Source organism: Ciconia boyciana, chromosome 18 (assembly GCF_034638445.1).
Source record: "Ciconia boyciana chromosome 18, ASM3463844v1, whole genome shotgun sequence".
Taxonomy (NCBI): Eukaryota; Metazoa; Chordata; class Aves; order Ciconiiformes; family Ciconiidae; genus Ciconia; species Ciconia boyciana.
Genome location: NC_132951.1, coordinates 9401643 through 9417208, shown reverse-complemented (window position 1 = coordinate 9417208; position 15566 = coordinate 9401643). Strand labels below are relative to the sequence as shown.

The 15566-nt window shown below is 48.5% G+C and overlaps 1 protein-coding gene across 3 annotated transcripts in view; it reads left to right on the top strand.

Annotated features, from left to right (window-relative positions):
* The window catches only part of PAPPA (pappalysin 1), a 254253-nt gene extending 246961 nt beyond the window's left edge, over positions 1–7292 (top strand). For 2 of the 3 annotated variants that reach the window (XM_072883095.1, XM_072883093.1), the window contains exons 22-23: positions 825–928; positions 1350–7292. In XM_072883095.1, coding sequence (XP_072739196.1) covers positions 825–928; positions 1350–1407 — 162 coding nt within the window. In that variant the 3' untranslated portion in view covers positions 1408–7292. Of the gene's footprint in view, positions 1–824 lie in introns of all 3 variants that reach the window. The other variant, XM_072883094.1, reaches the window with a different exon arrangement.
* The last annotated feature ends 8274 nt before the right edge of the window (positions 7293–15566 follow it).

The window sequence follows — 15566 nt, the reverse complement described above, 5'->3', positions numbered from 1 at the left end:
TTCCTTTGCTGTTCCTCAGTGCCCGTTAGCTGTATCTCTTGACCTTAAATACAACAGGTATTTAGAGAAGTCTCTCTGCTGGATTACAGCTTCACTGATCTGCTAGGTAGTGTTTGGTTCAGTTCCTGCCCTGAGGAATTGAAACCAAGAACATTCATAATTAAGTGCACAAATGGACTTAGGCACGGCAGCAGCACTCAATCCATAGGGCCCTACTGCAAAGTGGTACCCTACAGAGGGGAGATTATGGCCCAGGAGTAGGGTTCACCAAAACCCCCAAGCTGAAGGTGGATAGGAGTGCTACGGGAAGACTGGAGTTGGGACCTGCTGGACCCAGTCGTGTTTGGTGATCATTGGAGTTGGTCATGAGAGATGAGGGTTTTGTAACTTTGCTGTCATTTAGTGTTTGTAGCCTTTGGGGTAAGGATAGCTTTTCAGAAGAGATTGGCAGTGTAATGTGATCCAAGCATCGCGGTAAGTACCCCCAAAAGCCCCAGAGTTGCCTGAGAGGTACACGTCTCCCCAGCCAGCTATGTTCATGTGCCTGATGTGAACTGTTAAGGGAGTATCTGCCGACTAGTAACTGCGTGAGTTGAACAGGTTCTTCTTTACACTTTTCACAGCCTCTCTTATGGACAGATAGCTCACCTGAGGCCTCAGTACACCACCAACTCAGCACTAAAATAAATCACTGTAAAAATAAAAATAGCTGAAGACTGAAGCTGATCTCTGAAGATATCACTCCAGAGGTCTCGTTTGTTCTCCAAGGTGCTGTAGGTGTGTACCCTCCTTCATGTCTTCGTGTCTTCGGTTTCCTTCCCCAGGTTACTCCCTTCCCTATGTCCTGTGACCTACAAGGAGAGTGTGCTTGCCGGGACCCCAACGCCCAAGAGCACAATCAGAAAGACCTCCGCGGCTTCAGTCTTGGGTAATGCCAAGTGACATGGAATGGAGGACCACACTGCTCAAGGCAGGCTAGGAGAGACACCACATCCCTTTTGGTATCGTTTTTAACATTTAGCTGCTCAACTGGATGGCATTTCTGCACCAGGGACCCTTAGAATTCAACCAGTCTGCCTTTAATTTTTGTCCAAGGAGAACTCAAAGTAGGGGTTTATGTATTAACTATATCTTAAATAGTGATGACAAGAAACAAACAACCAAGAGTCAAGTTGAGAAGACTTTCATGTATCAAAACAGCATGTTATGCCCACCTAATTTGAACAGTTCATATCTAGATTCAAGGCGAGAAACAAGCTATTTATGTACACATATTTATAGAAATAAGTAGAGAAAGAGAGAAAGAGTGAGAGATTATAATCAACGCAAAAACACTTTCCCCTCTCCAGCACTCACAACTCAGACCGTTCATGGAAGAGGCTGTGCTCTTGGAGGACTCCAAGCTGAGCCTTTTCTGATGCTGAATGCCAAGGTATCGCATGCTCGGGGCACTGAGATTGGGGTGGGATCTCCACAGGGCTGTACGTCTTGGCAAGTGACTTGCCAGACACCCAGCCAGCTTGAGACGTGGGATGCATCTGCTCCTCACAGGAACACTACTTCCAGCCAGGGAGCTCAGCAGACTGCAGTGGCCTTTCTGTACAGCTCCTCCTTCTCCCCCTGCTCTCAAAAAGCCCCCTTGTAGCCTGCCTGGAAGCTGCAGGGCTGCTGGGACATTTCTGTGTGGAGGTGGGCAGGTGGTCCCATGGTGGAGTCAGGGAGTGGGGAGTCTAAGGACTGGCATCGAGGAATGTGGATGATTGCTTCTGAGGAGCAGAGAGGGTAACTCGCCCCCGCACTTGTCATTTGAGCATGTCTGCTGCTGCTACTCCTGCTGCTATGTCCCATACAACTCGTTTCCTTACTGTGTCAGGACAGGGTGAAAACAACCCCATGCAACCAAACAGTCTGCCTTAAAGCTTACCTACAACCTGCCTTTCAAACCCTCTGGTCTCTTCCTCAGCATTGGGGCAAGAAAACAGGACACCAGCCAGCCAAAGGAATCTGCTTTCTGGTCTCCACCCAGCCAAGTGGTTCTCTAGACCTCCTCTACCCCCCTCTTACGGTCGTATATATCAAACAACTGCTTCATGCTCCTGTTTTCTCAGGAGAAGGAAAGAGGAGGAGGAGGAGGCACATGCTATGGGGAAAGGATCGCAAGAGACAGTATTAGAATTTTGGCCATATTTGTCAGTATTAAGCTGCCAGGCCAGTGGGTTGGACACCTTTGATAGACCAGGAGCTTAGCTGCTTGTAATCTTCCAGAAGGAAGGGCACTAGCTGCAGCAGACCTCATACTTCCCTGTTGTATAGCTCCATCCTCCTGTTTCATCCCAGGGGGGCACATGTTGTGCCAGACCCTTGGGGAATCATTTCATCATAGGGTTCATCATGTTGAGTCACTGAGGTGCCCAGTGCATCTCATGCTGCTGCTACAATCCATCCCATGTAAATCCCAGTGCGGCTTGGGTTTGTCCCCTGCTTCAGGCTCCTGCTAGGAAGAACACACATCCAAAAGAGTGTCTTTCCAAGTGTTAAGTCTGCCTGTTCCTTGGGACTCTCCTGAATTGTACAATCTACTGGGTAAAGACAAGTTGGAAAGATTTTTTTCTACTCCTGCTTGATTGAACATTTAGGCACTGGAGCAAGGCAGAAGGGTAATGGCGGGGAGCGGGGGGGTCTTTTAGCTCATGGAGATGGATGTAAAAATGGGTAGGAGAACTAGAAATGGAAAACTGACAGAGTTATAGGTGCAAGGAGCCAGGCTCTTGTCACCCATGGTTGGGGTTGTTTCTGTTGGAATAAACCAGAGATGAATCTCAAGAACTAAAATTTAGAGGCCTGGAGAGGTTATTGTCATAAGAAGGTGAGGAGCTTTCTGTTGTGAAGCTCCTAGTTATTCCCGGAGAAGGCCTCGCCATGGGAGCTGTGCAGATGGCTCTGCCCTCACCGTGCCCGGGGGTACAGGAAAGGGAGGCGCAGCCTTCCATGGAGTCAGGCTGAACATCCTCCAGTGTGGAGAACATTGGCAAAAACTGGGCCTGGGCAAAACTTCCACTTTTGCCTCTTACCACCTAATTAACAATGGAAGTAAATAATTGTGAAAAGGTTGCTTCCTTCAGGTCCCTTTGTCCTCCTCTTTTGTGTTGGCAGTTTGTTCATGGGCCATCTAGCCCATCAGAAGAGCTCACAATCTCAAAAGCCTTTCAGACTGCCAACATATCATGTCCTCAATGCCTGAGGCATCTTGGCATGATCTCCCCCCTCCACCCCACCTGGGTTTCACCCTAGCAGGGAGCCCCAGTTCAGGTCCTGCATGCATCCTGATGGCAGCTCAATTTGCAAAATCCCCTTCTCAGTTGAGCAGCCCAGCATGGAGAAGATTTTCCATCTGCTTTTCCCACACATTGCCCAGGAGAGACAGGTCTGTATAACCATTATTGCCACTTGCTGCTGTGAGCTCCCAGGAGCTCAGGGCCCGCTGAGCTCCTCTGCCCGGCCAGGGCCAGCTCGCTGAGCTGGAGACCTTCTCAGCTCAAGGGAGACGGCGGCCTCTTGCCAGCAGAGCCTCACACCTCAGCTTCACTCCTGCAGTCCGGGGGCACCCCAGTTCCCTTTCTCACAGGCAGGCTTTCCATGCTGCTATTGGATTTTTTTTCCCAACTGCTGTGTTGGCACTGTCCATCTTCTCCAATGGGGCTGACAGACCCAGGAGCAGAAGTTCTGCTCTGAGTCATGTTAAATCCAATGGCTTTTTTTTTTTCCATTGGGAAAAGATTGCACTGGGGCAAAGCTTTGCCCTCTGTGTTTCAGGTGCTGTACCGTGCTCCCAAGGAGGTGCAGAGAGGGGAGCTGTGGGGCACGGACACCTGCCCAGCTCCTGTCCCCTGTGCCCCCGCCCTGGGGCAAGGCCAGCTGGAAGGCCTTGCAGCATCTACCACTGTAAGGGCCTTGAATGCCCAGTGGAGTCCCTAGGAAAGACCATTCATGACTGTGATGGCCACTGGGTGGGAGGTGAGAGGGATATTACCCACCACCTCCACCCACCAAGCCAGTGATGTAGGACAACATCAAACAAGAAGCTTGGGTGATCAGGAGAGGGTGCCCATGCTGATGAAATTTAGCTGCTCATAAAGTCCAGGTCACAGCAGTGCCAAGATCTTCTCTGTCACAGATAGTGAGCCAAGGCTGCACCCTACCTGGGGCCACCAGCCAGCCTTCTGGCTGTAGGTGGTGTCCATGGCCAGTGGGAGGGAAAGCTGGAGCAGAAAGCAGTGAATGGTGCATGGTGGGGTGGGAAACTCCTATCAGCTGCTACCCCTCTCCCTCCCCACCCTCTCGCAGACAGGCTGAGCTGGTGTCCTCCTGCTTTTCTTGCATCTTCCGCTGTCCCCTCCCAGGCTGAGAAAGGAGGATGGCACCAGAGGACTCTTGGAGTCGGGTTCCAGCTACCTCCCTTCCGGTTTCGGTTTCACTTGGTTGTAACTGTCGGTTTGTTCTAGGTTTTACCTGTGTTTAAGAAAAAAAAAAAAAAAAAAAAAGAAAAAAAAAAAGAGAAAGAAAAAAAGAAAACCCAATAGCCAACAAAAGTTTCTTGCTGCAACTGATTCAAGTGGGGGAAAAAAATAACAACAAGTGAGGCTTTACTGAGAGGAAAAAAAGAAAAAAAACAAAACCCACAAAAAAAAGGAGAAAAGAAAACCTACATAATCCAAATTCAAGAAGAGCAATGCCTATTTGTGTGTGTTTGAAAGGAAAACACTGTTTCTGCCAGCTGAGCAGAGAGCTAGATACTTAAGTGTAGATTTCCCTAGAAGCACCGTGAGGTTTTATAACATTGTCTGGTTTTGTTTTCCTTGTGCTTTGTGATAAGTCCAGGAACTAAGGCTAACGTATTTTTTCCCCTGGTATATTGTTGTTTGAGGGGGGAGGGGGGCGGAGTTTATTATTATTTTTTTCCAGATTATTTTTCTAAGTGTGTATTTGTGCTTATTTTTACACTATCCAACTGTACATATGCATTTAACCATTTAAGTATTTCACTGTGCTCTAATTACTGCACTCAGAAGCACTGCACAGTCTGAATCCCGAAGAGCTGCGAGAGACTGGGAGTGAGGGGGGAAGGAGAAAGCTGCTACATGAGCAGACAGGTGATTCCCATGAGTGGGAAGCGGGGTGCGACCGTCCCCTTCCCGCACTCCAGCCCATCGTTTCCATTCGAGGCCAAGCTAGAAGACAGGAGGGGATGGGGTTAACTCAGCCGAGGCTGGGATGCTCAAAGGTGTTTCAGAGCTGGCGATTTGGCCTTTGAACTTTTTTGAATGCCGTAGAAAATCCCAGCCTCTCAGCAGCGTCTTGCCCTCCCCTGCCCGATCCCTGGATGCCCCAGTGCAAGTTAATGGGTGTGTTCATATCACTGGGGGAGGACCATATGCCTGGCTTAGATACGCTCTTGAGATCTTCATGATTGTGGGCCCCGTTTTGGTCTCAGTGGTGCAACTGAGCTGATTTGCTTTGTGTTTCTTCCACGTCATCCCATCCTCTGGGGAAAGTCATCTCCCTGCCGGGGATGCGGAAGCGCCCCTGCCTCCAGCTGACCTCATGTGTTGGGCACGCTGGAGCCCCCGGACAGTCCTCTTTCCACTGGAGGACCTTGACCACTGAGTTCAGTGGGAGCATGACCAAAACATCAGCAGGAGCAGGTCCAGGTGGCCCAAGATGTATTCCCTTGGAGCTACGGTCGATTTGGGCAATAGGGGTTTGGTGTTGGGCTGTTCCTGCCACCCGAGGAACCGGTGTTCAAAATCCCCCTCATTTTAGCAGGACCAAAGTGGGCCTTAACGTTTTGTTTCTGTCTTAGTTTGGCGATGTGAATTTTCCCCTTTTCGCCTGATCTACACATCCAAGATCCATTAAGAATAATAGTCGCTTCCTCTGAGGCCAGAAACAAGAGCTTGAGTTGGCTTCAGGTGTTAGATGAGGAGTCTTGGTGCTATTTGTTGGTGGTGTTAGTCCTGTTAGGTCGAGATGCGGAGCTAATGAGTCCAAGTTGTCTTTGGTTCCCGTTCTGGTTTGGTTTGGTCTTTTGGTTTTTCATTCATTGGGTGAGGCAACAATTCAGCCTCCAGTTTCCATCTTCTGAGTGCAAAGAACCAGGGCTTTAACGAAACATTTCACCAGCAATTAAAGAGGGAATTGGAACCATTGCGGAGTTTGCATTGTACGGCCTCTGTAATTACTTACCTGTCTGCAGATGATAGGCTGAATTTTGCTCCCATCAAGTCAACAGGGGTTTTTGTTGTTGTTGTTGACTTCACTGGGAGCAGGATTGAGCCGTACTATATATATAAATATATATATAAATATATATATGATATATATATAATATTATATGTGTAATATTATATATATATATCAGTGTAATATTTACAAATAAAACTGTGATCTCGTCTAGAGAAAAATGTATTCATATTACCAACTGCTCTTCCATATTTATGTATCATATTGTATCTTTTTATTATTGTTATAATTATTATGATTATTATGGTTATTTTTATTATTATTATGGAATCTTTCTTGGCACCTTTTGGAAGCCACGTCAACCAATACTCCAATGAAGTGCTGAGGATCTATTTTCACAAGAATTCTACTGGTCTACTGTATAAAAGAGAAAAGAAAAAAAAAAAAAAAGAAACAAGCAAAATACAGTTCAACCCTTAATTCTGTACCTCACGCCTGTACGTTTGCTGCTCCGATTTTGGGTTTTATTTTGCGTTCGTTTGTTTTTAACGGATCTAATTTAAGTCTCCAAGCAATATATAAAGATGTAAATAGTAAAGCTTATTTATTAAGATTGTCATCTTTTTTAATTTATATTTACACAATTGTTCATCTAATTTATTTTTTTTCAATACAGTTTTTAACAGTTGTCCTTTTTTGGTTCATGATGTTTTTTAAATCATTTTCACAGAATTTCTTTATACAGGTTTTTCTCTTTCTTTTAATAAGCAACAACTTCCTCTGGTCTTTCAAAAACAGGTCATGTTTCACTCAAAAACAGTTATGTCAGATTCATCAGAAATATTTTGCCATTGTTGATTCCTATACCCTAAAGTTCTATATTATATAAATATATAATACCTTGTATGCTTAAATATTTAACTGTGTGATTTTGTATATATCTTCATACACATGCTCACACACATATGAGGGTTAATGTCCCCAGATGTTGGGAGAACAGAGAATCAGAAACACAAACAATATAAGCTTGTATTAAAGAGTTCTGAACTGGACTGCTTGCTCTTGCCGCGTCTCCTTTGCTTTCGGTCGAGCCGGCCCCGAGCATCGCCGGGTACCCTGGGGGGGAGAGCACGGCTGCGGGGTCCCACATCTGGCTGCACAGCTGCACGGGTCACCCTGTCCACATGCTCCTGCTGAGCTCCAGAGCTTTGGTTTTGGGCAGGGGTTTTGAAAATCGCGGTGTTTTGACCGAGCCCTGATGGGAGAGGGCTGTGGCAGGTGGAGGGAGGCAGCTCCAGCCAGAGCCACGTGTCAGCCCAGGGGCCCATTTCACCTCCAGCGGGTTTGGTTCTGCCAAGGTGGTTCAGGTCCTGCTTCACGTGGGGCAGACTGGTGCCCAGTGTAGATTTTGGTGTGAGAGATGCTTGAAAATTTGGAGGTTGGATGCTTCTAATTTTAAAAAGAATTATTTTTTTTTTAAAGTTGTCCACAGTCTCTGCTCATGCTCTCCATCACATGCAGAACATGGTCATCCAGAAAATGAGTCCCAGTGGGAATTTTCCTTGACTCAGGGGTATTCCTAGGAGGGAAGGAAGGCTGAAAGCTAACTATGTGCAGCCACGGAGCTGAACGTGCCAATGCACAAAGCCTTTGGACACACAAGAAAACACATAGTTAAAGATAAGGTAGTCTGCAGTGGTCAAGATATAGCTGGGCTTGCAGTCCTCCTGCGCCAGACCAAGGCCTTGTAAGGTATGCACAGTGAGCTCGTGCACGTCTGGTGATGATAAAGCCCCGTGCCCAGTGTACACACACACACACATGCAGCATTACAGCCCCTCCTGGTCCCAACCCCTGCTCAGAGCTGGCTCACCTGCAATGAAGATGCATGTCTTTGTCCTTCTGGAGAATGAGGCTCTGCAACCCAATAACATCATTTTGGTCGGTGCAGTGATGGACATATCTCAGTCACATGCCCACAGGCATGCACAGGTCCAAAAGGAACAGGGTGGACTCAAAACACTGGGCTGTCGGTTCTTGCTAGTGTGTGAAATAATAACCTGAATGGGATTACGAAAGTTTTGGTCCTTCAACACTGAAAGTGTGGCTTTTGCCATGGCAGGTGTTTGTGGAGAGGAGGGTGGGCTGGAGGAGCTGCAGCTCCAGCAAAGCCTGCAGCAGCTCAGGGCTCAGCCCTGCACAGCTTATACAGCCCACCTGCACCCAGCCAAGAGCAGCTTCCCTGGGCAATTGTGTTGACGGTCATTAATGGCAAAGTCCTTTGGCCCTGTTCTGGACCAGTAGCTTTGCAGATTTTCCTCCCTCTGAGGCTTTGCCTCCCCTTGGTCACAGCTGCATGGGTCCTGCCGTGCTGCCCCCTGCACTGTCGCTGCTCCAGTGGGATCCCCGTGCCAGGGCCAGGGCCACGGTGCAGGACCCAGCCTGCTGCCTGCTCCGCTCAGACCCTGCTGTGGCAGGCAAGGAAAGGGACTTTATGCTGTTGTACTGAGAAATCTGTATTGATTTAGCTTCCAAATGTGAATTGATTCAGCATTGACATCTCCAAACGTTGAGGATGCACGTGCAGTCAGGATAGGTGCCATTTAGCCCTGACATTTATTGACCCCTGATCCTAAAGAGAGTCATTTTTAACGCAGTTAACTCCCAAACTCATTAATGATTTAACTCCCCAGGAAAGCCCTGATAAGACACGGAGGCTGGGAGCATGGGCAGAGGACAAGGAGGGGGTGCATGGGGGCAGGAGTGTTAAACACCAGCTATGCTGACTAGCCCATTTGCCATCCTGATGTAGTTATGGTACTGACTGGTACCACCTTGGCCCCCTTTAAAAGTGTGGCAGTAATACTATAGTGCATAAATAGCCTGTGGACTGGACAATAACTTAATTCCACACCACACAATCCATGGGACGTTTGGAGGCAATAGACTGAAGGATGAGAATAAATTATTTATTTATTTTTTTTACACTGGCATAAGTGAGTCAGTAAAAAAATATTTTGCATTTTAACTGTCAAAATCCACTGCACTATATTGAGCAGGGAGAGAGAGACAGAAAGAGCACAAGCGAGAGCGCATCATGCTTTCTATACCATCCTTGTCTACAGTCAATGCATTATTAATAGGGTATAAGCATGTCACAGACAGTCCTATCAATAGAACATACTGTAGATAAAAAGGCCCATAAACAATGTTTTAAATGGTTTGTGTCTATAGCAATACACAAATCAATTGGCTGTGTGTTGAACTATCTATTAAGCATTAATAAGGACCTTAAGATGGGAGCAACCCATAAAGCCAGCGAACAGCGGGCAACTCGCTCTTGCTGGGCCGGGCTGCATTTGCTGAGCTATGTTCAGCTCTGTTCCTCCTGTGTGTGCACAACCACCCGAGCACGATCAATTGAAATGCACAGTCAAACAACAGTTTCTATGTCCAGTTTACGTGTCTGTCTGGAAATCAACCACTAAAGACAGGGAGAAGGAAAATAAAAATCAATACAGGTATTGAGCAAGGTCTGAAGCCACTGTCCTGTGAGATGGCAACAGGGCTTGTGGCCACCTGCAAATGTTAAATCTGGCTGATACCTGGCAAGGAAGTCAGCTTTAATATCTCAACCCCGTAGCAGTAGTGCCAGTCACCTTGCTGTGCTGTGACCAGCCCAGGGAGTCTCATGACACACTCAAAGTCACCCAGACTGGGCCACCAGCCTCTCCATGAAGTGACTGTGAGGCACTTGTGACACCAGATGTGGTTCCTGTTGGCTGCATTAAATCAGAAGGAGATGACTGCATTAATTATATATGAAAGCCAGGGAAATTGCTCTGACTTCATACGGCAAAGTACTCTCCCAGCTGAAAGCCACAGCTTCTAAAACAAGTATGGCATTGGTAATTGTGGTAATGGGAAAATGAAGCTGTTTGTTAGCAACTTTGAACAATTTGGACAAAAAGACACAGAGGCTTAAAAAAAGCTTCCGTAGAAAAACTGGAATATAAATGAAACTACTCACAAGTATAAAAGAAAACTTCTTTCCATGTAAGCAAGGGCATCTGAAGATCACATGAACATTCAGGCGTGTACACTGGCAAATGTGTGCCCATGTGCTCGCTTGCTTACACACAAACCCAGAAAACACTTTGTGGTCCAGTACTATCTTTTCCTGAGCTTTTGCATCCCACTTCCTCAGTTTTTCAGTTTCTAAGGCACACACCTGGGATGTGAAGTGAGCAGTTCCCAGGCCAGAATTCTCCTTTTTGCTGCTCATTAACTACCACAACACCACGATGGCTCCAAATTTTCCCTCTGCCCTGAATTGGAGCAACAGCTGCCTACATCATTCAAGTCAACAACTGGCCTAAGTTCTCTGGTAAAATGCAGCCAAAGGGCCAGGGTCTTAAATTTTTTTTAAGTACAAGTGAGGCAATACTGTGTCAAAATAGTTTTAAAGGTCTTGAGGATCTTTGCTGATCTCTGTCAGGTCTGGGGAGGATCGTTAGTGGTTAAAAACAGCTTTTATGAAATTAGTATTTTTTTGCAGATAAAAAGTTATTCACAATTTTTTTTTTTGACAAATTTTACTTATGACAAATGAAGAACTAGTCCAAACAGCAACATGGGCACTTCTAGCCACCCCCACCCCCGCACCCTGCTCTTAAGACATTACCTGCCAGTTTACCCATTTATAAATCGCTCCCCCACTCACACAGGTTTTTAAAGAAGCCTAAGAGCCCCATATCTAAGCTCACTGCTGCTCCCCTTTATCATCATCCAGCCCACAGGGATGAACTGACTTATGCTCCAGGTTTGTTGGCATTTTTGATGAAAGAGTTAAAATATGGGGATGGTTCTGGCTGAACTTCAAAGCCCAGCTCTGTCTTTGGGCACTCACCTTGCAGCACAGACATGCTCAAAATAAGCAGGTTCTTTTCAAAATGTTTCCTGAGCCCTGACACAGCTGTGTTTCCATAAGGCATGAAGGCTCCACACCACAGCGGCTGCTAAACGGGTTTGGAGACATGAGAGGGTGGGCAGGAGCAAGGAAGGGAAAGGGAATCCTTTTTATTGCACACTTTATTAAGGCTCAAACTTTCCACCCAAGCATTTATAGCCTCCTGACCCCCGCAGCACCATATGAAAGGCCAAAGCCGAAGCACACCGTATCGACTCAAACCGTTCCTCAAAGCCTTTGTAGCTCCTGGTGCCTGGGAGCTGCTGAGAGCCCTTTGGGCACAGCCTTGCCCGCCCCAGCCCCAGCCCAGCACTGTGAATGGCACTTGCAAGGCCAGAGCTGCCCAGGGCATGTCCCCCCACCATGGTGGGACTATGAGCCATGGTCCTGCCTGGCTTAATGTCATGGTCACCAACACTAGGGGAGGCAGATAGGCCAAGTGTGCTTAGGAAAAAAAAAAACAAACAGAAACCTTTTCCTCTGTGTCTTGGAATGCACAAATTGATTCATGTTGGTGATGCTCAGCTTCTGGAGAAGTAATCCTGCCTCTGGCCCAGCAGGTAAAACGTGCAGTTTACATCCTCCCAGCGCAACAAAATGTGAGCTGGCAGGCCACCGAGGCATCTGTCACATCACAGGGCATTGTCATGGCCAAGCATTAGTGTTACTGCAAAGCTTTGTCCATCCCAGGCACCCCCCCATGATGGAGAGGACCTGGGCTGCCCATGCTGAACAGCCTGTGGCACTCCGTTGGCTTCTTCCCCAGCCTCAGCAGAGCCTGCCTCATCCAACCAAGCAGAAATTAAAAAAAAAAAAAGAGGAAAAGCAGAAACCAACCAAATAAATAAAGGAGCAAACGCAGCACTTGACTCCAGAGGCCTTTGCCGTGGGAAGAAGCTGTCCCAAAGCAGCATGTCATCAGTGGCACAGCAACCCAAACAATCAGCCCCTCTGTGCACTGTGCCAGCTGCGGCCCGGCTGGGGACGAGGGCGGTGGGGAACAATGGCTGTGGGGACAATGGGGATTGTTCAGTGCCGCTCTGCTTCTCGGGAGGGGGCAGCCCCACACAGCCCTGGGAGGGGACCTGCAGTTGTCACCAGCTCTGAGGTGCCAAACAAGTGGCAGATTTGAGGGTGCCCTTAAGAAGGGTGTGTGCCCGCTGGGACATTCAAGGGATGCTGAAAGTGGCAGTGAATATGTTTGTTAAAAGGAAGAGTGTGAACACAAGTGCAGTGAAGAGCGAGCAGCCTCTGCAGAGGAGCCGCCTCCTAGTGCTGAGCTGGAGTTTATGGGGTGCTGGGGGGTGCATGGATGGTGGGAGTAGGGCCAGGCTGTGCAGGGAGCAGCAGACACGCTGCACGCACCCATGACTGCTCTACCGATGCCGTTACCTGCACATGTACTGACTGCAAAGGCACATGGAGGAGGTTGTTCCTTTTGACCTGAACTCATCCTAAAGCTGGTGGCTCCTTCAAGGAGCCACTGATGCCAGGTTATCTTCCCTGATTCATCCCATCAGGCAAATAATTTCAGCTTTGCAAATGGATGTGGGTAGTTTATCTGTTAAACCTGGATGATGGCATCTTTTTGCCCCTCTCCCCACTCACTCTTCATGTCTCATCCACGCCTTGCTGCTCTCCCCACCCAGGACAGTGTTGGCCCCTGGCCTGCCAAAGCCCGGCTTGTGGCACAGCAAAACTGAGGTACGGGTTGGGAAGACGAATCAGCTCCTGGGGCAGCAGCCACTTGCTTTGGAGCAAGGATCCCTTTTCCCTAAGGGAGCCAGAGGAATGGGGGGGGGTGTGTGTCTGTGTTTGTGTGTGTGCACACACACTATGGGGCACTGGTCCATCTGCCAGCATTGCTAGGCTGTGACTACAACTGTTTATCTTGAAAGCCGGAGAGTTACATTCTCCAAACTTTCCAGGGAGAAAATACAGACCCTTCCTTTCAGCTGCACACCAGAGGATGTGTAACCTCGACGAATTCCTTGGTTTTGTTTGGCTTGGGTACGCCGTGCTGGGTAGCATCACTGGCCAGAGGCTCTTCCGGCTTTGATCTGGGAGCTAGGTGCTCTTCTCGACAGGTTAATAGCCATCAAACTCCACAGCCTTCCTGCCCGCGAGTCTAGACTCTTCCACCTGCTGTGTACATATTAACACAGGCTTACACACAACTCGCTCTGTATACATACCCGTACGCAACAGCCAGCCTCACCAAGGATGCAAAGCAAAGCTCTTCAGCAGCCTTCCAAGGTAAGCAGCAAGAATGAAGCCCCTGGTCTCTGCAGCAGACACAGCTGCAGCACGGGGCCAGGGGGACAGCCAGCCTGTCCTTGTGCTGCTTGTGTTTTGTTGCCAGCAGAGGTTAGGGCTACCAGAGCTGAAGGTCTCCTTTCCATTGCCATCTGCAGCAAAATGGCCCTGTGCTGTGCGCTTTGCCCCTTCCCCCCGAGCTCTGCCGAGGGAGACTGCTGGGATGGGTATCCCAGGTGCAAAAAATACCACTGTGGGGGAGCTCATTGTATCAGAGTGGAAAAAACGTGCTGAAGGGCATCCAGCCAGCCACTCTGTATTTTGGCTGGCATGTCCTATTCCTAATACCTAGCACCACACTCATGATGGTCAGGAATCCCGTGAGTAGCATTAGCCCTGTCACACCTACGATTGCCTCTAGTCCCGTCAGCAGCGTTAGAGAAAACACAAGCAATTTGTCTGTCAGGTCGGTCAGCACCGGCTCTTGCCTGCAGTGAAACCACAGAGCTGCTCCCCATCGCAGCACACACTGCACGGGGCTTTCAAGAGAAATGAATCATCTCCGAGCAAAACCAAACAAAAACAAAATAAAACACCATGTTTGTAAAATACAGGGAAAGGCATGGCTGTGGGCCAGAGCCTTGAGAAAACAAGACGGCTGCAAAGCACCTGGAGGTGGATGCAGCACTAGCAGCAACATGCCGACAGGCTGGGACCGGCCAGGCTCTGTGCGGTTGCTGCTGGCCGTGGCAGTCCTGGCGTGTGCCGTGTCCTGCTGAGCGTCTGGGGGACCTGTCCTGCGGGGCGACGGAGCCACCGCCCGCTCTGCCGCTCTTGGGAGGGGAGGTTCAGTCGTGGTCCATCTGCATCAGTGGCTCCGAAGAGAGGTTTAGGGTTCCCCCCCGCCCCCGCAGCAGTGCATATACCATGTCATGGCAGCACACGAAATGAGCGGCTTGGTGTAACACCGTGGTGCCAGAAGCACCAGTCCGGGCACCAGCCGGGATGCCTGAACACTTCAAGGGGTTTGTTGTGTTTTGTTTTACACAATAGCAAAGCTGAACAAATATTGCCTCACCTCCTCCCACACCAGTGTCTCCCATTTTGGGAGGTGCAACCTCCGGTCCCTCTGGGGCTCACAGACCTCCTTCAGGTCTGGCTGGTGCACGGGGTGCTGGATGGGTGCTGAGAGCCATGCTGGGGCTCGGCAGCTCTGGCCAAGCAAATCAAAGTCTACGTTCATCTGCAGCAAGTCACAGTCATCTCCTTCATCCCCACAACCAAACTCCATGGCCACCAGTCACCTCCAAAGGGCAAAGGGATGGTTAACGGGCAGCAGCAGTGCTGGGGGCTGAGAGAGGTTTTAACATGTGTGGCATCATGGTCCCTCCATGGCCCTCGTGCTCAGTGCTGTGCAAGCCTCAGAGACACAGTAGCCATAGCCCAGATCCCTCAGTGTTGCTGTCCTCTTCCTCTCTGTCAGAAAAAGGGATTTAGCTGAAAAATTAAGACCTCAGGCAACCTGCAATGCTTTGGCGCTTGCTCCAAAGGCTGCTATGTCAAGGCAAAGTTTTCTGTGAACTCCAACAGGACTTTGACCAGGTAATGGAGGCCTTCCCAATGTGCAACATCAACGTGGCTCAAGACAAATGAAGAGACATCACCAAAGAGGGGGGGAAAAAAAAGAGCAGTTTGGGAGAAATGATCAGAATTATTTGAGTGGGTGCAAATCAGGCAAATAGGTTTAGCTCAAGAAGAAAAAGGTCTCTGGCTGAACTTCCTCCACATCAAATCCTGCACCTTTGTTTGGTTTCAAAACATTTTCATTTTGAAACGCACATCCTGCTTATTTGCTTTTACATTAAAGGGTTAAATAACCTGAAAAACTAAACAAAACTATTTGCTTTGGGCTGACTAAACTGATTCATTCAACCCACACTGTTCCCTTTTCCCTCTCCAGGTTTGTTGTTTTGCTAGAAAAAGAAAAAGCAATAGTTTTGAGCTGATCTGATTTTTGTTTTTTTTTTCCCCTCTCACCCTCCTGCACTTTTCGGTTTGGCTATCAGGCTGAGAAATCCATTACCCACAGGGATCCCGGGCC